Source organism: Mesoplodon mirus, assembly GCF_964341445.2.
Source record: "Mesoplodon mirus genome assembly, chromosome: 12".
Taxonomy (NCBI): Eukaryota; Metazoa; Chordata; class Mammalia; order Artiodactyla; family Ziphiidae; genus Mesoplodon; species Mesoplodon mirus.
The window spans coordinates 36,550,637-36,578,299 of NC_138988.1; the positions used below are offsets into that span (position 1 = coordinate 36,550,637).

Below are 27,663 nucleotides of genomic sequence, written 5' to 3' on the forward strand. Positions count from 1 at the left end.
CTCCCCCACCGATGCTTGGATCCTCCCTCCACTGCACCTGCCATAGCTGAGGCTTATACGCCCCTATGAGTGGATCCCTCTGCCCGTTAGAAACCAGTCCTTTGTGTTGACTTGAACCTGCCTCTTACCTTCTCCAAAGCCCTGAGGACAAGCCTGGGCCCTCCTCTCCATGGCTGGGGGTGGGCTTCAGGGCCCCTGGGCAGGAGGGCTGCCATGGGGAAGCACAGTCCCTGATGTCCAGCAGCTGTGTGTACTTGCATAAGTGCTTTAGCATCTCTGAGCCCAGGCCACAGCTCTGGTGCTTCCCAATGCCCTGAGCAGCCTCCTGGACAAACTTAGGCCCGAACTCACCTTCAGGTTATCGGGCAGCTCCGTGCGACCAGCGTATCCCGGGTTCATGGTGATAAACACAGCGCAGGACTGCACAAGTGGGATCTCAACGCCTTCAAACATGAAGCGGTCCACCTACAGGGGTAGGGAGGGGTTGGCTCACCTGCCCCATCCTCTGAATGTCCCCCCTCATACCCTGTTGATGCCCCTGTCCTGGCTATAACGGGTCAGCCTGGACTGGACCCCTGACCATGGGTTGGCTCCTCTCTCAGGATCTGGCTCAAGACCTCTGGTCCCAGTGGCTACCTGTGGCCTCCCAGGTTCCGGCTCCCTGAGGTCTTCACATATCTTCTTCCACCCCCATTTCCCAACACTGATTCTCCTTAGACCTGGGCAAGCTCAGCCCTTACTAGGACCCAGGGCCTTACTGGGGTTGGGACACCTGTCAGCCTCCCAGCTCTTATCCCCAGGAGAAGACCTCTGACCACCCTGAACAAAACTAGGACAAATGGCTGGGACTTTCCATAATGGTCAGGATGTGGGGAGGGACCGCTTCATCTACTGCAGCTTGGCCTAGGAGCTGTACCCAGAGTGGGGTAAGGATATGGGGCTCCCCGACTGGCTTCAGAAGTCCCCCCGAGACAGCTCTGCTGGGGTGGGGGGGACTGCCCAGTCCCCTGTGAGATGAGAGAGGCTGGGCTTAGGGCAGGCCTGAGCATCTGGCTTCTCACCCCACCAGTGTGGGGGGCTGCAAGGCGGCATGGGCAGGACGGGCATAGCTGAAGGGAAAACGTGGTCAGTTGCGGGAGGCGTGGACGTGGGTAGCCCCCGGGAGGCTCACCCGCTGTTGCTGCGCCTTCTGGATAGTGGTGATCTGCTGCGCCACCACAGACAGCACCTCGATATCGATGCGATTGAACTCATCGAAACAGGCCCAGGCCCCAGCACTGAGGGGAGAATGTTGAGGGGGGATATGAGTTCAGAGCCCCCTGGCACCTCCAAGGGCCCCCGCTGACTCTGCTGGGGAGGAAGCCCTCAGTGGCGCTCTCCGTCACCTCAGCCACAATCCCACCGCCCACCATCCCGTCCCAGTGGCCGCCATGGGCTGAGCCTTTGACTCCTGTTATCCCATCCTCTCCCCTCCACCAAACCATGAGGCTCCTCTCGGCAGTGTCCCAGGAGAGCTCAGCCTTCTTGCCCTGTCTGTGCCACCTGCACACCCAGCCTTACCTGGCCAGGCCCTTGAAGAACTTGCCCATGGCCATGACGTCGAGCTGGTCGGAGCAGTTGAACACAATGGTCTGGATGGCCAAGGCCTTGCCCAGGTCTTTTGTGGTCTCAGTTTTCCCTGTGCCAGCTGGGCCAGCTGGGGCACCCCCAAACTTGAGGTGCAGGGCCCCAGTCAGGGTCAGGTAGCACCTGCGGGAGTGAGAGGAGATGGGTGTGGGCCGTGCACCTTTCTCAGTAGTCCCACAGGCACGAGGAGAGAGAGCCCCCATCCCCCACCGTCTTGGGCCCTGTGGAGGGGCAGCTCCTGCTCCTCCCCGTTCTCAGGGCCCCAGGCAGGCCCAGCCCTGGCTGCCAGGGTCAGGACTGGAGCCCTCGGCCACCTGACCAGTGCTCCCCCACCCCATGGCCCTGCAGCACTTGGCTCAGGGACCTGCCAGGATGGCTGACCTGTGGCCACTCTTCCCTTCCTTTCCTCAAAACCCAGTTTGAAAATCCAGCTGCTACTAAATACAGGCAGCCAGAGGAAACGACTGATTGCTTTAGAAGAGAAGTGTTCACTTCACTTTGTAAAGGGACTCGCCCGTTGTTTCTCTCAAGATCAATTCCTCTCTGTGTTAAAAGGAGGATCTTACTGATAAAATCAGTAAAGCCCACACCCGTTAGATGCTTACTGAGCACCACACAGGTGCTAAGAGCTTTACACATCAGCTCACGAAACTCTCATAACCACCCTGAGGAAGCTGCAGAGGAAACTGAGGCATAAGGGGCATTGAGCCACCTGCCCAAGGTCACCCAGCCCATGACAGGCAGAGCTGGTTTTAAACCCGAAAGCTGAGCTACTAACCTTTGATGGACTGACTGCGCCTTGTGGGCCCTGGACTCCTGGGCCAGTCAGAACTGGAGGGAGGGGCCCAGTGTGGGAGGGTACATGGGGAGGGGGGCACTCACCTGTCTGTGAGGGGCGTGATCACCAGCCTCCCACTGTTGCCTAGGTACTCGTAGCCATAGATGAACTTGGCATTCACGGCCTGGATGTACAGGTTGTTATTCATCCAGTAGTACCTGGTTTTGCAGGGAGATAGGTTCCCAGGCCATGTGGACCACGGGCCACTGGGTAGGGTATGTGGTAGGGTAGAGGCCGTTCTTTTGGGGAGTAAAGTCATCTAGGTGCCCAACTTGCCCCAGGGCCCCGAGGGCTGGGACCACCCTATTGTAGTTGACTCCCCACGTCCCTTGACCCCTCCTGCTGCTGCTCTGGCCCTGGACGTGGCCACACCACCTGCCTCCTCACCTCAGCTGTGAGATCCACTCGAAGTCATTCACACTGACCACGTTCTCCTGGATCAGCTTGTTCACCACATCCTTGGCGTGGACCTCGATGATGATTAGTGCTGACATCACGGCTCGCTGCATGCGGGACAGCTTCCCCCGCACCAGTGCCACCAGGTCACTGAGCTGCAGGAGCCGGGGGACACCATCAGGAATGGGCAGAGCCATGCTGCGGGCAGGCTTCCCCTCCCTTGTTCAGAGGGTGGGCTTCCGCCAGGAACAACCCCTCTATTCTGGGGGCTTCTGATGGTCTGGGATGGGTGGGGTGCAGTGACCAGGCAGGGGGAGGGCAGGCAGGGCACTGGTCACATGGGAAGTCTGGCAGGGAAGTGATAAAAGCGGAGGCACATGCATGGCATCTGCCTCCCTGCAGCGTATGGTGTCAAGGGCCAGGTGAGGTGGTGGGGCCTGGTGAGAAGCTCGAGGAAGGAATGTGGTGAGGAGCCGGTACACAGAGTGAGCACAGGCTGTGGGGTAGCCCAGGAGGGCTCCAGGAGGAGGCTCCCACCGTGACCTTCGGGAGAGGGGCATCTGCCTGTCCTCAGAGCTCCCCTCAGAGCCCCCATCCCTCCCACTTGTGGCTGGTCATGAGACACCCATTTCAAGGGTGTCTGACTTTCTACTCTTTGGCTCCAACCACAGGCCTCTTCCAGGATCAGTACACAACAAAGCTCCTGGAGGGCCTGGGCTCTCCCAGGGTGTGGGGTGTTTGTGGGGAGCAGATGGTGACCCCCTTGAGTCCCACCTGCCGGGCAAGCTGGGGGAACAGCTGGGTACTGAGGTTGCTGGCCTCCAGAGCCTCTTCCACCTCCATGGTCCAGTAGGTCTGGCACCCGGCGATGGTCACCTGGCCAGGCCAGTTCAGAACCCACTGAGTCCTGAGCATCTGGGACGATAACACAGACGGGGCTGACACAGGAAGCTGCCACCCCGACCCTGCACACTGTTTTTCCCTTAAATGTCATCTGTGCTTTTGGTCTCAGGTTGTTAATTCCACCTCGAAAGCAGAGAAGCCATTAAGCTCTGGGCCTCTCAGGGCTGGGCAGAGTCATTACTTCCTCTGCAGAGGAGACCTGGAAGCAGAGGGGTGGGAGCCCAGGATTGGGGAACACACAGTCCTGGGTTCAAATCCTGACTGCCACCTATGAATCACATGCCCTTTGGGCAGGAAACATCTCTCGGCTACTTTGTAGGATAAGGCTTAACCCCCAGGCTAGCCACTGATTGTGGGGCTGAGAGAGGTAATGGGGGTGAAGTACCATCCCAGGGCCTGGCACACAGTGAGTGCATGAAACATAACCACAGCAACTGATTATCACTAGGAGCCAGTCTCACTTTTCAGAGGGTGTTTTCAGATTCCTCCCTGAGTGGGCCCCAAGGACCCTTCGCCCCCAGAGACACTCTGGCTGACTGAGAGCAGCAGCAGACAAGGCTGTAGTCTGAGGATGAAGTAGACAGGTAGCCCAGCCCCCGTGATAGAGCACAGAGGCACTGAGAAAGGAGCAAACGGAAGAACGAGTAGGTTGGGAGGCTGTGCTGGGAGCAGAGGCGTGGCTCACTGTAGGGTAGGCCTCGATGGCTCTCTCGATGATGTCCCGCACACTGGCCTTCATGCTGTGTTCCACCTCCCGCAGCCAGTCCTCCACGTTGCTGGACGGGTAGATGGAGAAGGACAACTGCACCTCCTCACCCTCTGCCGAGTACATATGTGTGATCTCCAGGTCCTCCTGGAAGAGCAGCTGTGGGCAGGGGGCAGTTAAGAGTGGGGTTACCCTCAATGTGCCCAGAAGCCCTGCCCACCAGAGCCCCAGCGCTGACCCCGCCTGTGCCCTCCACCTTCAGAAGGTGGCTCTCACGTTTGGAAGAGAGCTCCACCTTGGCTGGGCCTTCCCTGAATGCTTGTGGGCAAGATGGGACTGCCTTGTCCCCAGCTGTGGCACAGCCCACTTGGGGAAGGAGACTAAGCCTGCCCTCTGTGTCCCCCTCCTGCGCAGGCCTGTGTGGCCTCCCTCGTAGATGAAGATGAGGGCAAGGAGAGTCAGGAGCCTCTGGCCTCATGGATTTCTCAGCCTAGCCAGAACCTCAGTGTATGGCAGGGGCCAGGGATCCCCTGGGGGAGCTGGGAGCAAGGGTCCCCCAACCCTGAGCCAAGGGCTCTGCAGCTGACCTTCCTCCCACAGGCCTCAGGTACGTCTCTAAGAGCCATGAATCTCACTTGCCACCTCATTTCCTGCTAAAGAGACTTGAGGTGAGAGAAGAGGTGTGCTCCCTGGGAAGGTGCTCCAGTGCTCCTGGCCCTGAGCCATTGGCCCAGTTACCCACCTGGGAGATGTTCTCAAAGCACTTGCGCAGATGGGGCTGCACAGCTGTGGGGTCCTTCGTCTGGGACAAGATCTCGAGTAGCTCATCGTCAGATAGGAAGTAGAATCTGCCAGGGGAACAGGGGTGAGGGAGTGGGTCAGGCAGCCCCTGGGTCCCAGCTGCCCCAGTACCACTGACATCCCTGCACCCCAGCCTGGAGGGGCACTGGGGCCCCAGCCTCATGGGCAGGCACTGACAGAGTGGGCATGGGCCGGTGGTGCCCACCTGGGGAAAGCGCTCCTCTTGGTCTCCAAGTAGTTGCTGAGGCCCTTCTGCACCATGTCCAGCAGCTTGTTGCAGTCCTGCAGGCTGTCCAGCAGCCTCTGGTCAGAGCACACATTGATCACCTGGATGGCCCGGGTCAGAGAGAAACTGGAAGTAAGAGCGGTCTGACTGGGAAGCAGCAAGGTGGGCTCAGAGAGGACCCATGCCTGCCACGTAGAGACCCTCAGTGGGGCCCAGGAAGAGATGGGGGCAGGAAAATTGCCCCGAGCCAGGGGCTGCCTCCATCACCCCTGTCAGCCCCACAGAAAAGAAGTCTGTGATCAAAAAAAATAGGGTTAACCAAAGCCAAGTAATTTGATTTGCTGTAGGACTTGTCAGGGTCTTTAAAAATACTAATGTGGACTGCAAATCTCCAAGAGGAAAACCATCAACTGTTGTGTTTCTGAGGAGTGTCTCTCAAGACTGGGGAGCCCACCCAGGGGGACACGGGCCAAGACCAAAGCCTTGGACTTGTCCTCCAGTCTTTCTTGTTCAGTAAGAGACAAGACCAGGAGGCTCCCTGGTGGTCCCAGCTGCCCCCTCCCATCCCCGTGTGAGCTCGCCTCCCGGTTCTCGTAGGCATTCTTCATGATCTTCCTCCAGATCCGCTCCATGGTCTGGTAGCGCTTGCTCTCTACCGGCAACTGCCGGTTGATGTCCTCAGAGCTGAAGATGGGCTCCAGGTAGAGCCAAGCCCGCTGACAGTTCAGCCACTCCTCTAGCACCTCCTGGACAGGGCATGGACTGTCAGGGCCTGGGGTCCAAGTTGGGTCCTGTCCCCCATGATCTAGACATTCTATCCCACTAGAGTTCTAGGCAGAGCACTGGGCACCAGAGCCAGTGTCCACGGGGGAATTTCTAGATGGCGCTGTCAGCCACGGTACTCCAGGGAACAAAGAGGCTGCATGGATGTCTGCCCTCCAGAGAAACTGCAAATCCCCCACAGGATGCCCAATCCTCCAACAGAGCCAGGAGAGCCACTCTTCCTATGAGAGAACCACGCCCCAACCAGCAAACCCTAAGGTAACAAGGAAAGAGCCCAGTGCATGGAAGACCAAACCAGTCTCCTCTCCTGGGAGGATTTTGGGTCTATGACCCCTCGATTCTTTGAGGTGTACTGGGACTTGAGCTTGAGATCCCTTAAAATACTCTGTGAAACATAAGTCCAAGAGTGAGACCTCTTCAAGCTACTTTCCCCTCCGCCTCCAGATTCCTCTTTCCAAATTTATCTCTTGCCATTTCCTATCAGTGCAAACCCATTCATTCATTCGTTCATTCTCTTCTTCATGAGACGTGTACTGTGGCCAGCCTGTGTCAGGCCCAGGTCAGGTCCATGTGGGCTCCAGAGGAAAGAGAGGAGGGTGTGGTCCCTGCCCTTGAGGAGCCCACCATCCTCTAAACGGCCGGTTCTGCCTCTGAATCACCAAGGGCCCAGTGTGTGTGATGGGTTCTGTACTGTAAGAGGCATCGACCAAGGGCCTCGATGGGAATACCTTGCAGGCAGGTGTGGGGGAATCAGTGAGGGCCACTCAATGCTGAGCCCTGGAGGAGATGGAACTCCAGGTAGAGAGGACAGTGTGAGCAAAGGATGGAGACCCAGGGACAATGCTGATGAGCTCAGGCCTCTCTGGGTGACCCGAGGAACATACAGGCAGGCCCTCCTCGCTCAGCTTCTGGCCTTCACTGGAAGTTTCTGAACAGTTCCCAGAAAGGGGCTGTCAGAATCATACCAGTAGGCCTGGCCCTGGCACTGACCTCAGGGCTCTGCAGATAGTGCCGGCCACTGGCCTTGAGAGCCCCAAAGAGCAGCGGTCCCTAGTGCCCTGGCTCTCTTACCCCGAGCCAGATCCAAGTGAGAAGCTGCGAGTGAGAAGCTCAGGGCCTAGTAGGAGGGGACTTCGAGGAGCCTCAGGGCCTTGTGGTGTCCAGCCCAGAAAGTCCTGAGACTGGAGGTCCTAGCTGTTCCAAGCCTAGGCAGCACTTTGGGGATCTGCTGGCAGCTCTCACACCCCTCCTCAGCTGCAGCTTTGGACCAAACACCGGCCCCACCCGCATGTTCTGAATTGCCTCCTCCAGCAGCCGAACCTGAGATGGAGAGCCCCATTCTAGTCCCCCTCCTCTTTATGAGGGGCCTGGCAGAGAGCCAGGAGCTGTGCAAACGTCAGCAAGGCACTCCACCGCTTCCAGCCCCACCCAGACACCATAAAGAGCAGCCTTGGGACAGGGTGCTGCGAGGGTTGGGGGATGAGGGGAGGACAGGAAGGGCCCACCTGGGTCAGCTTCAGCTTGTTCTCCCAGGAGTTGATACGTTGCTCAAAGGGCTTCTTGTAGGGCGAGAAGGTCATGCTCTGGGTCATGATGATGTGGTCATCAAGCAGTTGAGAGGCCTCATCTGGGCTCTTGAGGATGTGGGTCTCTGTCTCCTTGTAGGGCATCACGTTGAACAGGATGGTGGACCACTCCTTCTCCATCTTGTCCAGTGCCTGGAGTAGGGACGAGTCAAGGCTGGGTCCCCGGAAAGGTCTGGCCCACACTGAGCAGCACTGGGCAGGGAAGGGCAGGTTCTACCCGGCCATGATCTTCACTCAGGCCCCCTCAGCAAACTCTCAGCTTGTCTGGTCAACAACTCCCCCATGGACCCTCATCGGAATCCAAAGCTGACTCACTCTCACATGTGGTGTATGTATACAACGTGCATGTACAAGCATGTTGGGAGGTAGCTAAGGCACTGGTTAGGAGCTCTGGTCCCAGTTCCAGCCCTTATTAGCTATGCCACCTTGGCCAATTGCTGAACCTCTCTGAGCCTTAATTTGCTCATCTGTTAAATGAGGTAATGCTATCAGCACCTTCCTGAGAGAGGAATAACTTGAGAGGAATAATTGAATAATAATAGGGATGGTAGATACCATGCCAAGCATTTCATATGCATTATTAACGCACTTAAGAGGATTCACCTCAACCTCTGGGCCTGGTGAATGACCCCAGGGATGGGACCTAGTAATGTCACCTTCCCACGCCATTGGGCAGCATGTGGGTGGGGCAGGGCAGGCCTGCTGGTGGCGGCCCACCTGCTCGATGGCGTACTCCTTGCCAGCCACCTCGGCCACCTTGCTGATGCTCTCAGTATGGTCCTGCAGGTTCATCTCAAGGCAGCGGGCGAAGGTCAGGTTGGCCTTGGGCCTGACATTAATGTTGATCTCATTGGACAGCATGTCCCAGTGCCGGGTCCTCATGCCAGGGTTGCGTAGCCCCTGGATCAGCGGGATGTACGGCTTGAACTCCTCAATGCGGGCCTGGATGTCTAAGGCCACATCCTGGCAGGCTGCGGGGCAGGGCAGGCAGGGGTGAGAGGCAGCTGGCACAGGTAGGGAAGGAGGGGACGGGCTGGCTGGGCTGCCTACCTGGGATGTCCTTGAACTGCTTCACACACTTGTGCATGGTCTTGAACGACTCGATGACGTTCTTCTCCAGCTGCTCTGCATCGATGGCTGACAGGGGGTCGTTCATCCAGCTCTCCGACCAGCGCAGCCAGTCGGAGGCCGTGGTCCAGAGGTCCAGGTAGGGCTGGAATTCCTTCACCATCCTGGAGAGCTTGTCATACTGCAGGGGCAGAAAAGCTGGGGCTGTGTCGGGGTGCTCCCCAGTCTGCCTCCACGCTGCTCCTTCTGGGGCCCCTCCTTGCTCCTGGCTGCTGTCCCTGATCCTGTCCCCATGGACTCAGGCCTGGCCTCCCTTCTTCTTTCCCCCATGGGCTCTGGGCTCTGAGTGGCTGAGCAAGGCCTGCACTGAGCCTCCAGCCTCCTGCTTGGGTCCAGGTAGCCTCCTCGTCCTGGGGGCCAGGAGACGGGGGTAAGCTCTTCTCTGCAGCCTGCTCAGTCCTGCCCCCCCCAAATGCCAGGGCCCTGCTACTTGGCAGCTGGCTCCAGACGTGTCTGCAAATGCCACGGGCTCCTCCTCGAGCCCTTCTCAGGGCTGGGGGGCAGTGCACCCAGAGGAGGCCTACGTTGGTGATGGGCAAGCCAAAGATGTGCTCGCGGTTGTTGTAGAGCATCGCCAGCTGCTGGCACTCCTTCAGCTGTTTCTTGACCCGCCGCACCTCGTTGGCAATCTCATGCACTCGCACAATCTCCACGTGGGTGGAGAAGCCAGCTACCACCAGCTGCAGGCCAAGGAGCAAGGGATCAGAGGCCTCTGTGGGCCCACCTATGCCCACGCATCCCCGCGCACACCCAGGGAAACTGAGGTCCCCAGAGCATCAACATCTCCCAGTTCTGAGGGGACTTTCTCCTGGAGTGAGCGGTTCCTGGTCCATCACAGGCAGCTGACCACCCCAAGGTAACACAGCAAGGTCAGATGGAGACCCAGTGCCCATGAGGACACAACAGAGGGGTTGGGGCTCTTTGCTACTCTGAAATTCCCTGGAACTTGCTGCCCAGGCACCTCTCTGGCCTTTCAGTTCATTCTTTTAGCCACTTGTTCACTCGCCCAGCAAACATTGACACAGCACCTCCTGACTGCGAGCGGCAAGGCCTGGCCCTGGAGTGCTGTGTGTGGTGTGTGGTGTGTGTGTGTGTGTGGTGTGTGTGGTGTGTGTGTGGTGTGGTGTGTGTGTGGTGTGTGGTGTGTGTGTGGTGTGTGGTGTGTGTGTGGTGTGGTGTGTGTGTGTGTGTGTGGTGTGTGTGGTGTGTGTGTGGTGTGTGTGTGGTGTGGTGTGTGGTGTGTGTGTGTGTGTGTGTGGTGTGTGTGTGTGTGTGTGTGTTCTCAACCCAGACCCACCTGCAGCCCTTCCAGCTTCTCCTGGAAGTTGTTCTGATCCATGATCTGGATTTTGCGGAACTTCTCCTCATCTTCCATGTGTTGTTGCTGTACCATCTCTATCTGCCTGAGAATCTTAGCAGGCCAGTTGCTGGCAGCCCATCTGGATGGGGCAGGGGTGGGTTATGGGGGGGAATGTCACACTGAAATCATGGGGTGTCTAGGCCAGGGTGAAGGGGAGAATGAGGGATCCAGGCGGCAGCTGGAGCAGCTGGGGCTGGGCAACTGGGAGGTAGAAGTGAGCCTGGAGGTAGCCACTGCCACCACTCCAGTGTGGGGCTGTCTGGCAGGGAAAGCAGTCCCTGCCCTGGGATTGTGGGCAGCTTCCAGGGAGATGCACACCCAATGTGCCCAGTGCAGTGACAGGACAAGAAGGGAATCGTGTCCTAAATGAAAGAAGTGATCCTGAGTTCCCCAGGTCAGTAAGGGGCCTCAGCTCAGACGAGGCAAAGTGACAGCCTCTAGCCTGCATTTCCTTGGTGACCAGACAGGGCCACCAGACCAGCTTCCTTCATATCAACTCCCTCTGCCTGGCTGACCTGCTGGCCCTGTGGGCTTCAGAGATTCTGCCTGCAGTTGGCCTTGGGCTGCAGATCCTGGGGGAGGCCACCCTGAGCACCAGGATGTCCCATAAAGCAGGTGAGTTAAGGCTCCTGGGCAGGGTTCCCAGGAGACAGTGTCAGTCTCTCCCAGACCCTGGCAACCTGGAACCAGCCCCAGGCTATAAGATAGGCTGGGCAAGGGGTCTCTTAGCCTCAGTAAGGCAGTCCCAACCTGAGGCTATTTCCTATGAGGCTCTCAAGCTGGGTGGGGACAAGTGCTCCTCCCCAGAGACTGCCCACCAGGCTGGGCTTTGCCTTCTCGCCATGCTCCCAAGGACCCCCAAGGGCCTCAACCACAAACAAGGGGATCCCAGGCCCGGTGAACATGTGTGTGTCAGGCCAAAGATGGGATAGAGGATGGAGACAGTGTGGGGGGCAGTAGTGTCCCTAGACCAAGAGAGCCAAATGATTTCCTTCTGCCCCACTGGGCACGTGGCCCTGGCCCGTGTGGAGCCGTGTGACCGCACAGCCTGCAGCCGCCATGGCTCAGCACCTCCTCCCCCACCTCCCGCTATCCACCACCTGCCTGGAATGGGGACCGACCTCACACTCACTTGTCATTAAAGTCATCTGTGCTGAGGTTGTAAAAGAACTCATCCATGACTTGGTAGTCATCCATGACCTTCACAATCCGATCCTGCATGTATAGGCATTGATGAGAACTATGTGTACCTGGGAGGTGGGAGGGTAACTGGGACCAGGCTCCCCAAAGTGGTTGGGTGTTAGGGAGAGGCTGCCCTCTTCCAGAGAGGGGAGGCCTGGGGTGGTGGAGGAGGTGCTGGCATTGGGCTCAGGGCTCCAAGGGCCTGGGCCACCACACCTCCAAACTCCAGCCCCCCATTCATGCCCTCCTGACCTCCCAAACAGCATAGCTCTGAATCTGCATCGTGCACCCAGCCTCATAACCCTCCGAGCCCACCTGTCCTCTGTGTCTACCTCACTCCCAGACTCCGGGCTCCTGCTCTCCCAGCCCCTGCCTGTCCCCAGCCCCCAGCCCCCCGTGTACCCGCCTCACCTCCAGCCCCACCAGCTTCTCGGGGATGCCCTTCATCCACTCACGAAGCTCAGCCAGCTCCTCAATGCTGTTGGGCTTCTCGTAGATCTTGCGGCTGATGCTGCGGAACTCTTCACAGATCTGGCAGGAGGGGGAGGGCGCTGGGGAGGCCGTGTGCCCCTCCCTTGCCTTCCCAGGGGCCTGCTCCTCCTTCTTGGTCCCAGTATCTCCCAACAGGGAACTGCCCCCACCCCACCACATCCTATGGTGCATTCCGAAAAGAGGTGCTCCCTTCCAGCGCACTGGGGAGCTGAGGGTCACCCAGCGCGTTTCCCCCTCCCCAGCCGCCTGCACCTGCACACCCTCAGCTCTGCGAAATGATCCATCTCAGGGTGTTCTTTGTGAGGGGTTCCCAGCTCTTTACAAGTCCAGGGGAGAAGATAGAAGCCCCCACTTCCTGGGACCTCCCATATGACCCCAGGCAGGGTCGAGGGAGGGTGACTTCCAGCCTCACTCATGGGAGTTCACTACGTATGCACGGTGTGTGTGCTGGTGCGGTCTCTGGGGCCGGCCAGGTGGGCACCTACATCATCCACCTCCTTGTGCAGGTTCTTAGCCAGGATGTCCAGCATGGAAGTGGCCAGGGCCTTGCACTTCTTGGACAGGCTCTGTTTGACGTTGTCGACGTTGACGTAGAAGGGACCGATGATGATGATGCTGGGCAACGAGCTGTCCAGGATCTCTTTCTCCTGCAGGTGAGTGAGCACCACCTCTCGCACCTCCTCGGCCGACGGGCACTGCGTCTGGAAGGCCCTGTGGACAGCGGGCACCCACGAGGGGCAGAGGGTGGTGAGAGGGTGAGTGGGGGTCACACAGACAGGCAGACACACTCTGACGCACCCACGCACTTGAGGAAGGTGCCAATGTCATTGTTGTTCAGTTCCAGGTACTTTCTGTACTCCTTGGCGTAGGCCTGCAGTGGGATCATGGCCTTGCACACAGCATTGGCGATGACGGCCCGCAGCTCCTCCACCAGCAGCTCATGAAGCCCCACCGACTCCAGCAGGGGGTCACCGCTGATGAAGATGTCCTCCATCACCAGCTGTGGGGCAAGGCGGGGAGGCACACAGAGCTGGATGAGCCACAGGGCAGGCGGGCAGAAGGGTTGGAGTGTGGTCCAAAGACTGAGTGAGCGGCAGTGTGGCCGAGCATAGACAGCATGGTGGGGGCAGGGCAGAGGGTCTGCTGCCAAGTCTCTTAGATGAGGCTGTGGACTAATACAAGGCGGGAAGGCCCAGGAGGCCCACCAAGGGGCAGCATCTTCCTCGGCCTTGCCTGGCTCAGCTCAAGGCCAACGGGATAACCAGGTCACTGATGTCTCTGACTGACCAGCAAGGGACACAAGAGGGGACTGGAGTTACAGAATCTGTGGGGCCTGGGGTAGCAGGCTGTGCTGTGGTGACGAATGAGGACCTTTGAGAAGGGGTCCCGAGAGTGGAGGTCAGTCTCTGTCTACATCTTGAGTGGAAGAGAGAGGTCAGGAGCTGGATGGGATCTGGGTCAGACATGGCTGTGGCAGGAGTGGGTGAGTGAGCCTAGTTCCAATCGCAGGTCTGACCCTTAGCAGCTATGTGACTTGGGGCAAAACTTCTCCAAGCCTCATCTACAAAATGGGGATGTTAATGGTACCCAGTTCAGCTTGTGGTGAGGACTAAATGAGCTATTCAAGAATTTAAGGGCTGAGCACACTGCCAGCCATGATGAAGTTGAACTCCTCTGACGCTGTGGCAGCACCCTGGCATGAGTGCCGCTGTACCTTCTCCAGCTGGGGCACCGCGTGGGTGGCCAGGATGCCCTTGTCAAAGAGGTTGAGCAGAGAGGTCTCGAACTGCTCCAACGGCGTGCTGTAGTGCACCCCTGAGCTGTCCAGCACCAGGTCCACGATGAACAGGGGATTCTTGCGGGGCCTGCAGGAACAGTGGTCGGGCGGATTGTGGGCAGGGGCCTGAAGAGGGCTGCACACAGGAAGCCCAGTCCCTGCCCTTGCTGCCGGCATTATGACTCTGGAGCTTCTTCATGCACGAGACTTGCCTCTGCCCTCTTCCCAGAAACCTCCAAGTTACCAGAGAGAAAGACCCACACCAACCAGACAGGCTCCTCCATTCCTGCCACTTGCCCAGAGGCCTATGGGCACCAGGGAGAGGGAGGACGACCTCCACGCGGTCCTGAGGTCATCAGGGCAGGTTGCAGAGGCCCTGGGTACTTGTGGCATCCACGCTCTCCCTGGGAGCCCACCATTCTTGGCTCCAGACACCCACTACATGCAACGACCTTCAAGCCTAGATCCCAGGCGAGCCTCCCCTGCACTCTGGATTGCGAACCACCCTGACCTCAAATGAGCATTTCAGACATTCCATGTTCCCTGACTCCCACCAGGGCTCAGTGGATCCCAGGAGTCAGCCTGGTCTCCTCCCCTGCCATCTTCCCCCTACACATCCTCTCCCCAGCACTACGGCCTATTCACTGCCCCAAATCTGCCCTACCCAGCCCCATCACCCCTTGTCTAGACAATGGTAAGAGCCTTGGTCTCACTTCTCTTCTGTCTCACTCATCCTCACAAACCCAGAGCATGGTTTTGGAATATAATTTGGATTGTTACTCCCCTCCGATGGCTGCTGACCACAATCAGAACAAATCCGGCCCCCAACCATGACCACAGGAGGCTCTACATGGTCTGGCCTGGTCCTCGCAACCTCTCTCCTGTCGTCCTGACCAGCCCTCCCTGCCTTTCCCTCTCCAGCCGTAGCCACTGGCCTTTCCTTCCATGACGGCCCCAACTTTTCTCTTCCCTCCGTGCCTCCGGGCCTTCCAACTGGTGCCCCCTCCCCACCATCCCCTCATGGCTGGTTTCCTCTGTCTCAGTTCTTGGCTCAGGTGCCACCTCCTCCCTGAGCCCCTTGGCAACGCCCCCTCTCCTGGATATGTCAGAGCCCCTGCCAATATCAGCAATGACTATATCCGTTTGTTTCTTTGATTGCTGTCTGTGCCCATGTGAGAGCAGGGGCCGCACCCCTCGTTTCCCTAGAACCCCACCTGGTTCATGGCGAGTACTCAAAAAACATTTCTCAGCTGAGGAACTCAGTGACTGACAGAGATGGAGGTCACCAGAAGACATGCCAGGCAGAGCTGCTGGGACATTCCCCAGCAACCAGGGTGGGAGTCAGGCCCACCCTGGTGTCCAGGACCAAGCAGTGCTGGGCACCCTGCCCCTGGCTGCCCTGGCCCCCCGACCCTGTACCGCCCTAGCCACCGGCGCCTGACAGGAACAGCTCTGGTGTCGACAGGTGCCTCTGCCCAGCTGAGTCCCACCTATAGGGGCTGTTTATGAAGTCTTCGCCCCAGACCATGTCGTCGGCGCACTCGAGCACGCTGCAGCAGGCATCGCTGATGAACTGCACGAAGCTGGCAAGAGAGTCCTGCACCAGGAAGCGCAGCGTGTCCTGCAGCATGTACTTGAGCAGCTCCATCAGCCTGCGCAGCTTCGACATGAGGTACACCTCCCAGTTGGTCTCGTAGAGGTTGTACCAGCCCTTGCTCATGTCACGCAGGCTGCTGTGCATGACCACCTTGAGCGTGGTGATCCAGCTGTCCTTGAGGAACATCTGCACCTGCGATGGCCACAGATGGCATCACGTGGCTGCCTGCGGGGCGCACTGCCCACAGCCACCATGCTCGGGCACTCTCCAGACTCAGATGACCCTGAAGGGATCTCCCCACAACCCCAACTTACTGCCAAGCCCTGCCAACCAACACCCCCTATGACCCCCAGGGACCAGGGCTTCTGGGGGTGGGGAGATGAGGGAGGGAGGGGCAGCAAAAGCATGGCTTTCCCTCCAGCCAAGGGAGAGACACAGAGACACAGAAAATGAGGCAGAGAGAGAGAGATCGAGGCACAGAGTGGAGCAGAAAGAAGGAGCTTTCCTCCTGGGCCCACTGGTGCCTGTCTCCCATGAGGCTGCACCTCTTCCCCTCACACTCCCATGCTCAGGTAGATATGGGGGTTCATGGGGTTCCTGCTCCCCTTTCCAAGACTGGGAGTCTGCTTCAGAGGCCCCCAGTGTTGAGACGGAAAATGACTAGAAAGGGAGCCCAGCCTGGTTTTCCTTTTCTCTCTAAGATGAAACACCCGGTTGGCACCCGCCCCAGCTTCCCGCAAGGTCTACGAAGAGGCAAGGCCTGGTTTTAAGGAAAGCAGGGGCTCTCGGCTGATCAACTCCAGGCTTCCCAGGGCCCCTGTCTGTACCCATCAGCTCCGAGGCCCTGGCCCGCTATCACCATCTGTGCCCTGGATGCCCACGCACCTGGGAGTAGGTCTGTGACTGGATTTGTTCGAACTCCTCTAGGCGGCTATACTTGGAGAGGCTTGAGTGGAAGAGGGACATAGCAGTCACCTTGCTGCACTCAGCCCGCACCTTGCTGAGGGCCGTGATGACCTCTGACCGTGTGAGCAAGGACATGAAGGTGAAGTCTGCCTTCTGTTCCCGGAATGGGTACTGGGGGACACTCACCAGTCCTGCAGGGATGGGGGCCAAGGGCCAGTGTCAGATGGGCCTTGGATATACCAGGGGTCAGGGCGGATCTACCAGGTATTGATGGAGGGAATAACTCCTGCCTCCTCCCTGGAAGAGACGCCCATGTCCCTGGAACCTCTCTTTCCCCATGGCCTACCTGGGTGACCCCAAGGCTCTGCAGTGAAATGCCCACTCTGGGGTGGGTAAACCAATTCCCTCCAGGTCACTCTGGATCACAGGCCCCTTCAAGGTGGGTGAGAACCATGGGCTCCCTCCTCACCCCCTCCCAGCCAACCTGCACACAACCCCTGGGGCCCATCTGGGGCCTGCCCTGGAGCACCAAGAAAGAAAGACGTGGGCATCAGGCCCCTGGGAGTGCCCATGGTCTGCACCCCACCCCAGTTTCCTGGGCACCTCACACATATGGAAGCTGGGGCAGGGATCAGAGAGCTCCAAGCAAGGAGCTCTGAGACTCGGTCTGCCACATGTCAAATGGAGCTGCAGCAATGCCAACCTACTCTTGCTACTGGAGGAAGAAAAGGACTGCATGTCCCTAGGTCAGAAAATCAGAGCACTTTTCATCCACTTCTGGACAATTGCTTTCCTAGTCCATGTTTACCTTGCCACTTCTGCACTGCTCAGACTACTATTTTTAAAAGAGCCTTCGGGATTTCCCTGGTGGTCCAGTGGGTAAGATTCTGCACTCCCACTGCAGGGGGCCCAAGTTCGATACCTGGTCGGGGAACTAGATCCCGCATGCATGCCACAACTAAGAAGTCCACATGCTGCGACTAAAAAGATCCCGCATGCTACAACTAAGACCCGGCACAGCCAAAATAAATAAATAAATAATAAATATTTAAAAATTAAAATTAAAAAAATAATAAATCAAAGAGCCTTCTTCTACCCCACCCCCACGACCCCAACCCCCAGCTCTCCAGACAGGTAGGAAAAGAAGGTGATGAATGCTGGGGACAGGGGAGGTCCCAGAGGGAGGAGCAGGAGGGGCTCTGGCCGGGGATGGCCGTGGGCCTGCCTCTGTCTAGCCAGCATCACCTTGCTTGGGCACCTTCTCCTCCTCTTTCTCAGGCAGGGTCACATAGGAGAACGTCTTGGGCTTGGAGGAGACGATTTTGTCAAAGTTGATCTTGTTCATGCTGCGCTCGTAGTCCAGGTTCACTTCTCTGGAGAGATTGCTGAAGTGCTCCAGAACCCTGCCCATGTGGAGCAGAGAAGGCGGAATCAGGGGGGCTCCACCCCACCACCACCACACTGTGGGCCAGCTGGGCCCCAGGCTCTGGGGACATGAGTTTGGGGCATCCCTTCTGCATTCCTGGGCACACCTCCTACCTGGCCCCCAGCCACCAGCACCCGTCGTGCCTCTTCTATGCCACCCCCGCCCCCAGGATCACATCAGTCCCTGAGTCTGCCCATTTTGCTTCCCACTCTTCACTGACCTCTCTGCCTCCCCCTCTTGCCCCCTTAAAACCCATTCTCCGTTTGGCAGGGGAAAAAAAAGATATTTTAAACATGTAAATGGCCAAGCCAGTCCTCGGCTCAAAGCCCTTTCCTGATTCCTCTCTCACTGCAGGGCCGTGAACGCGTTCCTTCATACCACCTGTGCCTGCCTCATGGCGTCCGGCCTCCGTCTCCAGTGTCTCCCAGGCTACAGCGCCCTCTCTGGTCCACTCCAGCTGCATTAACCCCCTACTGCTCCTCACATCCCCCAGACGTGTCTCCACCTCTCAGCTTCGACACCATTGTTCCCTCAACCAGAATCCTCTTCTCCCCTTGCACTGTAGGCCTCAGCTCAAATGTTCACCCCAGCGAGGCCTTTCCTCACCACCTGATGTAAAGCAGCCCCTCCAAGACATCTGTATTCCCTTACCTTTCTCTGTCATCACAGTACCCATGAGAACCCAGACACCCAGCTTTCTCACTGCCTGTCTTCCTGGCTAGACTGAGAGCCCTTTGTTGGGGGTGCTCACCACTGTGCCCCAGTCCTGGCACAAGATAGGTACCTGCCACACACGTGGCTGGCCGCCTGACGGATATCCATTGCCTCCTAACTGCACCTCACTTTTGCTCCAGATTTGTTCCTTTCTCACATGACTCAGGGGAAGAGGAACCATCCCCAGCTCCAGGGGTATATCTCAGCTAGTCTACGTCGATCCTGGTGGGGCTTGTCCCAACTGTAATTGTTTAGGAGTAGCTACAGGACCCAGTTGTGACTGACCAGTGACTGATGCAGAGATATAGAATCAAGGCCCCTTGTCCTGTCTCCCTCAGGACAAACTCTGTGGTGTCATTCATGCTCCAGAATTCCCCGTGGGATCAGAGGCTAGCTTCTCCTAAAACCCCACCTCTGCCTAGATGCTTCCTCCATCTTATCCTGCCTCCTTCACTTGCTTGTAGATTCTCCTGAGAGGACTGCATCAAAAAATCACTTGTACATGAATCCCTGAAACAGGCTCTACTTCTAGGGAATCTAATCCACAGCAGGAGTCAATGGACTCTGGACCTTGTGCTTCTGAAACTGCTGCTGCCATCTTCCCTGAGAACAAAGCCAGCAGACACCAGACAGAGCCCTGAGGTCCAAGCCTGGGATGTCCTGCGTCAGATTTCTTGTTACAAGTAAAGAAATGAATTTCCCTGTTTTCTAAGCCAATCTGAGCCAAGCATCTTTGTAATTTATAGTCAAAGATACTCTAAATGATATAAAACTCAAGAAATGGAATTCTGGACAACCATGATAATGATGGCCACATCAATTCAACTCTCCCAGCACACTTTTTAAAAAAAGAGAAGAGGAAAAGAAAAGCAAAGAAAACAAATAGCACTACCCAAAACGTACACCTTTAGCATAACTAGAATAAAGAGAATGTCCAAACTCACATTATCTTCAAGTAGAAAAATAAACATCAACTCCCAGTGCACTCTCACACTCCAGCTGCAAGCCTTCATGGAGAACAAGGGCAGTCTGGGAAAAACTGTGCAGAAGAGTGGTGTATGGTAGCCCCCATATGGACCTAAAATCCTTCCAGAAAGAGAAAGTCTCTCCTAACTGCAAAAACAAGAGTCCTGGTAAATCACAGGTGCACTTACTAAAAGGAAGGGATTTAGCTGCATGTGTTCAAGGTAGGATTCTCTGAAAGGCGTGACTTATGAGGGGGGAAGGTAAAAGGAAAGAAGAGGAATCCTTTGGAGATTGGAGGGTGAGGGAGAAAGAAACAACAGTGAAAATTAGAGTCCTGGGCCTCCCTGGTGGCGCAGTGGTTGAGAGTCCGCCTGCCGATGCAGGGGATACGGGTTCGTGCCCCGGTCTGGGAGGATCCCATATGCCGCGGAGCGGCTGGGCCCGTGAGCCATGGCCGCTGGGCCTGCGCATCCGGAGCCTGTGCTCCGCAACGGGAGAGGCCACAACAGTGAGAGGCCCGCATACCGCAAAAAGAAAAAAAAAAAAAAAAAAAAATTAGAGTCCTGCAAGAGAGAACAAAAAATTTGGAAGACACATGACCCTTCCCCCCAACACCTGCCCCCCTACATGGCCATTTATTTAAAAAAAAAAACAAAAAAACAGTTTGCTATACTAACAGAGGAGGGCGCCCTGGGACTAGAAATCTTGTAAATCTTTACAAATCAATGAAATGAGTAGGTGAAAGACTACATTTATATAAAGCTACTATAAGAAAAAGAAAGAAAACACCTTAATTGATGAAAATTCTCACACACCCCGCAAAAAAAAGACAAAACAGAAGAAAACTAACACAACACCTCAAACTAAAGTAAATCTCTTCAAACAAGTATTTGGGCATATGAAAAATAAAGCATAGAAATAGGCAAATAACAGGAAGAAAAGAAACGATATTTAATTGGACTCGGGAAAAATGGAAGAAACTAAATTATCTTATGAAGGAAAGCTAAATTACAAGTTGGCCATGGAATAATACAGTCAAATTAAAAAGGTAATAAAATACATTTAAGAAAGTCACGAATAAAACCAAGAGAATGAAAATGAGAAAAAGAAAGAACAGAAAAGGATCAGAAAGTAGTTGAATTAGAAACAGACAAAGAAGAAGCAACACAACAGATAGATAAATGGATAGATAGATAGTATGGAGTCTCTGATGAAGAGAAACAAAACAATGGAACAGAACTAATATTTAAAACTACAATTCAAGAATATTTTCCAGAAATAAAAGAATATCTGAATTTATACATTTAAAAGGCCCATTGTGTACTTGCGAAAAAAATATCAGAATGATCAACTCTAGGACATACCCTAGTAAAATGATTAGGCTTTAAAGATGAAAAGAAAAAAAATCTCCAAGGTCTCCAAGAAAAAAAAAAAAACAAACAACTTACAAGAGAAGGGGACTTTGACATCAGATGTCTCAAAAGCAACATACAAAGCAAGACAACAAGAGTTGTCTATGCAAATATATTTTTAAAACTAGGTAACATGGATAATTTTCTAGAGAAACAAAGTATACCAAAATTGACTCCATTAGAAAAAAGAAAGCTTAAATAGATCAAATATCTGTAGAAAAATAAAGTTATAGAAAAACTAGAAAAGCCCCATGTCCAAATGGTTTTACAAAAGAATGACCACACAGCCCCAATGCAACATAAATTGTTCCAGAGTACTGAAAAAGATGGAAAATGTCACAATTCTTTATATGAAGCAAGTATAACTTTGCTTCAAATCTGTATAAAGAAGTACAAAAAAAAATTGCAAGCCAATATCACATATCAATGATAAAGTTCTAAATAGCATATTAATGGACAAAATCTAATACCACATTAAAAATGATACACAAGAGGGATGGGATAGGGAGGGTGGGAGGGAGGGAGACGCAAGATATGGGAACATATGTATATGTATAACTGATTCTTTTTTTTTTTTTTTGCGGTACGCGGGCCTCTCACTGTTGTGGCCTCTCCCGTTGCGGAGCATAGGCTCCGGACGCGCAGGCTCAGCGGCCATGGCTCACGGGCCCAGCTGCTCCGCGGCATGTGGGATCCTCCCGGACCGGGGCACAAACCCGTGTCCCCTGCCATCGGCAGGCGGACTCTCAACCACTGCGCCACCAGGGAAGCCCCTAACTGATTCACTTTGTTATAAAACAGAAACTAACACACCAATGCAAAGCAATTATACTCCAATAAAAATGTTTAAAAAAAATGATACACCATGGCTAAGTGGGATTTATTAAAGGATTGCAATGTTGTCTCAGTATTAGGAAATCAATTAATATAATTCACCATGTGAATAGATCTAAGGAGACAAACATATGATTATCTCCATGGGTACTTAAATAGCCTGTGACAAAAAAAAAATTTAAGAAAATAGAAATCAACAGCTACATTATTAAATAAACAAAACCCTAAAGCTAGCATTTTTCTTAAGGGAGAAACACTAGAGGTATTTCCACTAATATTAGGAACAAGATAATGATGCCTACTGTCTCCACTACTATTCAATATTCTACTGGAGGTATTAGAAAATGTAATTAGACAAGAGAAAGTAATTAGAGGAATAAGAACTGGAAAATAATGAGTAAAACTATCTCTATTTACAGATAGTGTGCACTTAGAAAGTCCCAGAGAATCAATGATAAACTCAAACATTAAATGATTTCAGGAAGGTAACAGGATGTAAATTGGCATAAAGAAATCAATCAGTAGACGTAAGAGTAGAGAAAGCCCATTTATAATAGCAACAAAGAAGATAAAATACTTAGAAATATACAAAACCTATATGAAAAAATCTTTAAAGCACTACTGAAAGACACAGAAGTAGGCCTGAACAAATGGACAAACATTCCTTGTTCTTGGATAGTACAATTCAGGATCCCAAAGATGTCAGCTATACCTAAGGTAATTTAAAAATATAATGCTATCACAATAAAAATACCAAGCGTTTTAAAAATACAGCTAGACAAGTTGATACTAAAGCTCACATGAGGAAATAAGCGTGCAAAGTCCCTATCAAAATCCCAACAAATTTTTTTGCAGAAAGAGAAAAATTCATCCTAAAATTCATATGGAATCTCAAGGGACCCCCAAATAGCCAAAACAAACTTGAAAAAGAACAAAGTGGGAAGACTCACACTTTTCAATTTCAAAACTAATTACAAACCTACAGTAATCAAAATATGTGGTACTAGAATAAAGACAGACTGAGAGACCAATGGAATAGAAAAGACAGCCCAGAAATAAACCCTCATATATATATAGTCAAATGATTTTCAACAAGGGTGCCAACATCATTCAATGGGGAAAAAGACAGCCTTTTCAACACATTGTCCTGGGAAAACTGCATATTCACATGCAAAAGAATGAACTTGGACCCTTACCTAAGACCATATGCAAAATTTAACTCAAAATGGATCAAAGATCTGAACATAAAATCTAACACTGTAAAATTCTTAAACGAACACATGGAAGAAAGCTTCACGACATTGGATTTGGTAATGATTTCTTATACATGACACAAAGTCACAAGCAATAAGGAAAAATAGACAAATTGGACTTCACCAAAATGAAAACCTTTGTGTCCTAGTTACACAAAGGACACTATCAACAGAATAAAAAGGCAACCCATGGAATGGGAGAAAAAATCTTCAAATCACATATCTGATAAGGGATTAATATCCAGAGTATATAAAGAACTAAAACGCGACAAGAAGAAAACAACTGGGGACTTCCCTGGTGGTCCAGTGCTTAAGAATCCACCTTCCAAAGCAGGGGACACGGGTTAGATCCCTGGTCAGGGAACTAAGATCCCACATGCCACAGGGCAACTAAGCCCATGCACCACAACTAGAGAGGCTGTGTGCCACAACTAAAGAGAAGCCCATGTGCTGCAACGAAAGATCCCACGTGCCAAAACTAAGACCCGACACAGCCATAACTAACTAATTAACTAACTAACTAACTAACCTAAATAAATAAAACTAGATTTGAATATAGGCAAAAGAATTTGAATACACATTTCTCCAAAGAAGAATATACAAATAGCCAATAAGCACATGAAAAGAAGTGCTTAACATCACTAATCATTAGGAAAATGCAAATAAAAATCACAAGGAGATACCACTTCACATCCTTTAGGATGGTTACTCTAAGGAAAAAAAAAAACAGAAAATAGTAAGTGTCAGTGAGGATATGGAGAAATTTGAACCCTTGTGCCCTGCTGCTAGGAATGTAAAATGGTGCAGTTGCTATGGAAAACATGTTGGTGGTTTCTCAAAAAATTAAAAATAGGGCTTTGCCGACACCACTGATGCCACCCAAAGCCACTCTGCACTACCCCACGATGGTCAACCCCACAGTGTTCTTTGACATTCGCTGTTGATGTGGCCTTGGGCCATGTCTCATTTGAGCTGTTTGCTGACAAAGTTCCATAGACAGCAGAAAACTTGAGTGTTCTGAGCACTGAGGAGAAAGGATTTGGTTATAAAGGTCCCTACTTTCACAGAACTATTCCAGGGTTTATGTACCAGGGTGATGACTTCACGTGCCATAATGGCACTGGCAGCAAGTTATCTACAAGGAGAAATTTGATAATAAGCATCACTCTGAAGCATATGGGTCTTCACATCTTGTACATAGCAAATTCTGGACCCACATAAATGGTTCCCAGTTTTTCATCTACAATACCAAGAATGGGTGGTTGGGTGGCAAGCACGTGGTCTTTGGCAAGGTGAAAGAGGGCATGAATATTGTGAAAACCATGGAGTGCTTTGGGTCCAGGTTCGGCAAGACCAGCAAGAAGCTCACCATTTCTGACTGTGGATAACTAATAAATTTGACTTGCACTGTATCTTAACTACCAGACCATTCCTTCTCTCATTTGCTCATAATAGCCTATAATCTTTGTGCTCTCACTGCAGTTTTCTGGGTTCCAAGTTTTCCTTATCCCCTTCCAAGTCTAGCTGGATTACAGAGTTAAGTTTATGATTATGAAACAAAAACTAAACAACAACAAATAGAATTACCATATGATCTAGTAATTCTACTTCTGGGTTTATCCCCAAAAGAACAGAAAGCAGGGACATGAAGTTATCTTTGTATACCCATGTTCACAGCAGCATTATTCATAATAGCCAAAAGATGGGAGCAATCAAGTGTCTATCAACGGATGAATGGATAAACAAAATGTGGTATATATATACAATGGAATATTATTCAGCCTTAAAAAGGAAGGGAATTCTGACACATGCTACAGCATGGATGATACTGAAAGACATTATGCTAAGTGAAGGAAGGATTCGCAAAAGGATAAGTATATATGATTCTACTCATATGAGGTACTTAGGGTAGTCAAATTCAGAAAGTACAATAGAATGGTGGTTGCCAGGAGCTGGGGGAGAGGGGAATGGGGTCTTATAGTTTAATCGGTACAAAGTTTCACTTTGGGATGATGAACATTCTGTGGATAGATGGTAGTGATGACTGGACAACAACATGGATGTACTTAATGCCACTGAGCTGTACACTTAGAAATAGTTAAAATGGTGAATTTTATATTATGTATATTTTACCATATACATAATGGCCCTACAAGACATTAAAACATACTGTAAAATATCTATAATTAAAACTGTAGTGGGACTTCCCTGGTGGTGCAGTGGTTAAGAATCCGCCTGCCAATGCAGGGGACACGAGTTCGAGCCCTGGTCCAGGAAGATCCCACATACCGCGGAGCAACTAAGCCCATGCACCACAACTACTGAGCCTGCGCTCTAGAGCCCATGCACCACAACTACTGAGCCCACATACTACAGTACTGAAGCCTGCGTGCCTAGAGCCTGTGCTCCACAACAAGAGAAGCCACCGCAATGAGAAGCCCTCACACTGTAATGAAGAGTAGCCCCCGCTCACCGCAACTAGAGAAAGCCCGTGTGCAGCCAAAAATAAACAAACAAACAAACAAATAAATAAAAACTGTAGTACAAGGACTTCCCTGGTGGCGCAGTGGTTAAGAATCCGTCTGCCAATGCAGGCAACACGGGTTCAATCCCTGGTCTGGGAAGATCTCACATGCTACAGAGCAACTAAGCCAGTGCACCACAACTACTGAAGCCCGTGTGCCTAGAGCCCGTGCTCCACAAGAGAAGCCACTGCAATGAGAAGCACGCGCACCGCAACAGAGTAGCCCCCACTCACTGCAACTAGAGAAAGCCCACGTGCGGCAATGAAGACCCAACGCAGCCAAAAATAAATGAATAAAAATAAATAAATCTATTAAAAAAATTATAGAAAAAAAAAACTGTAGTATGAGTGCATAAATGGACAAACAGAACAATGGAACAGAACAGAAACTCTGGAAATAGACCCAAGTACACATAGAAATTAGTGTATGATAAAGGTGGCCTCTCAAATCACTGTGTCATAGGCGGAGGTTTCAATAAATGCTGATGGGTAATAATAAACCATTTAATAAATGTTAGTTAGCCATTTGGAAAAAGATAAAATTGGATCCATACCACACACCATACATAAGGATGAATCAAGGATATAAAAGGCAAAAACATGAAACCATACAAGTTCTAGAAGAAAACCTCAATATAGGGAAGGACTTTCTAACTATGACTCAAAATCCAGATGCAATAGAAGAAATGATTAATAAAACTGTTTACATATTTTTAAAGTTATATTGCAAAGATTACTATAAGCAAAGTCAATATACAACCGACAAACCAGTAGAAAATATTTACAACATACATCACAGATAATGAACCAATATCCTTGGGACTTCCCTGGTGGTGCAGTGGTTAAGAATCTACCTGCCAATGCAAGGAACATGGTTCAATCTCTGGTCTGGGAAGATCCCACATGCCGCAGAGCAACTAAGCCTGTGCGCCACAACTACTGAGCCTGTGCTCTAGGGCCCATGAGCCACTGATCCCACGTGCCACAACTACTGAAGCTCATGCACCTAGAGCCCGTGTCCCACAACAAGAGAAGCCACCACAGTGAGAAGCCCGCATACTGCAACGAAGAGTAGACCCCGCTCGCCACAACTAGAGAAAGCCCACGGGCAGTAACGAAGACCCAACGCGGCCAAAAATTAATTAATTAATTAATTAATTATTTTTTTAAAGAACCAATATCCTTAATATATAAAGAACTCATAACATTAGAGGGAAAATACCTCAAAAACCTAAGAGAAAAACATGGGCAAAAAATATGGACAGGTCACAGAAAGATATAAAAGATATAAAAATTGTCCTTAATTGTATGAAAAGATTGAAAAGACATTCAGCCTCACTTATAATACTTACAGACTTACCTCCCAGACTGGCAAAAAATTAAATTGTATAACAACGCACTCTTGGCAAGGGGGTGGGGAAACAGGCACTCTCACACATTGCTGGTGGGCATGCAAAATCCTTATGGAGGAAAATGTGGTGATACCTAACAAAAGTACAGTGAGTACTTATCTTTTGACCTTGCAATTCCACTTCTCAGAACGTACACTATATAAAGCTATACCTCCATCAGTATGAATATTACAAGTGCACAGGGTTATTCATTGTAGCATTGTCTGTAATTGCAAAATACTGGAAATTTCCTAAATGCCTATGTATTAGAGAATGGTTGAATAAACCATGATACATGGTACATCCACACAACAGATTACTATGCAGCTATAAAAAAGAATGAAGGAAGACTCAATGAACTGATAAGGATTGATTCCCAGGATGTATTGTAAATGAAAAAGGCAAAATAAAAAGAATATCTATAGTGTACTACTCTGCATGTACGAAGGGGGATAAGAAAATATACATGAAAATATCATTTGTGCAAAAAGAAATACAGAAAAAATAAACCAGAAACTAGTTATATTGGTTACCTATGAGTGGGAACAGAGTGGAAAAGATGGGAGATGTGGATAGGATAGAATGAATGAGAGTGAAGAGGGACAAATCTCTGAGTATAACTTTTTGAGTAACATATATGAGTGAGTATGTTTTATATATGTGTGTATATATTATATATATAAAGAAATATTTACATATGTATATATATTCTCTCTAAATTTTATACATACATATTATATATAATGTAAAAGGATTAATCTCCAAAATTTATAAGCAGCTCATGCAGCTCAATAACAAAAAAACAAACAACCCAATCCAAAAATGGGCAGAAGACC

At 51.8% G+C, this 27,663-nt stretch overlaps 1 protein-coding gene and 1 pseudogene across 2 annotated transcripts in view; one reads left to right on the forward strand and one right to left on the reverse strand.

The window, feature by feature from the left end:
* DNAH1 (dynein axonemal heavy chain 1) overlaps window positions 1-27,663 on the reverse strand; it is a gene marked incomplete at its 5' end in the record, with an annotated part of 74,225 nt that overhangs the window by 34,611 nt on the left and 11,951 nt on the right. Inside the window, 23 exons of the mRNA XM_082637697.1 lie at window positions 352-465; window positions 1,172-1,277; window positions 1,561-1,749; window positions 2,509-2,622; window positions 2,852-3,015; window positions 3,635-3,775; window positions 4,449-4,628; window positions 5,212-5,317; window positions 5,476-5,597; window positions 6,078-6,242; window positions 7,785-7,997; window positions 8,583-8,836; window positions 8,916-9,114; window positions 9,518-9,673; window positions 10,291-10,432; window positions 11,486-11,568; window positions 11,947-12,066; window positions 12,513-12,738; window positions 12,834-13,027; window positions 13,742-13,892; window positions 15,295-15,593; window positions 16,287-16,498; window positions 17,553-17,710. Coding sequence (XP_082493823.1) covers window positions 352-465; window positions 1,172-1,277; window positions 1,561-1,749; window positions 2,509-2,622; window positions 2,852-3,015; window positions 3,635-3,775; window positions 4,449-4,628; window positions 5,212-5,317; window positions 5,476-5,597; window positions 6,078-6,242; window positions 7,785-7,997; window positions 8,583-8,836; window positions 8,916-9,114; window positions 9,518-9,673; window positions 10,291-10,432; window positions 11,486-11,568; window positions 11,947-12,066; window positions 12,513-12,738; window positions 12,834-13,027; window positions 13,742-13,892; window positions 15,295-15,593; window positions 16,287-16,498; window positions 17,553-17,710 — 3,808 coding nt within the window. The remainder of the gene's footprint in view (window positions 1-351; window positions 466-1,171; window positions 1,278-1,560; window positions 1,750-2,508; window positions 2,623-2,851; window positions 3,016-3,634; window positions 3,776-4,448; window positions 4,629-5,211; window positions 5,318-5,475; window positions 5,598-6,077; window positions 6,243-7,784; window positions 7,998-8,582; window positions 8,837-8,915; window positions 9,115-9,517; window positions 9,674-10,290; window positions 10,433-11,485; window positions 11,569-11,946; window positions 12,067-12,512; window positions 12,739-12,833; window positions 13,028-13,741; window positions 13,893-15,294; window positions 15,594-16,286; window positions 16,499-17,552; window positions 17,711-27,663) is intronic.
* LOC309814241 (peptidyl-prolyl cis-trans isomerase A-like) lies at window positions 23,818-24,300 on the forward strand (annotated as a pseudogene). Its single transcript has one exon. The product of its transcript is annotated as a peptidyl-prolyl cis-trans isomerase A-like (transcript).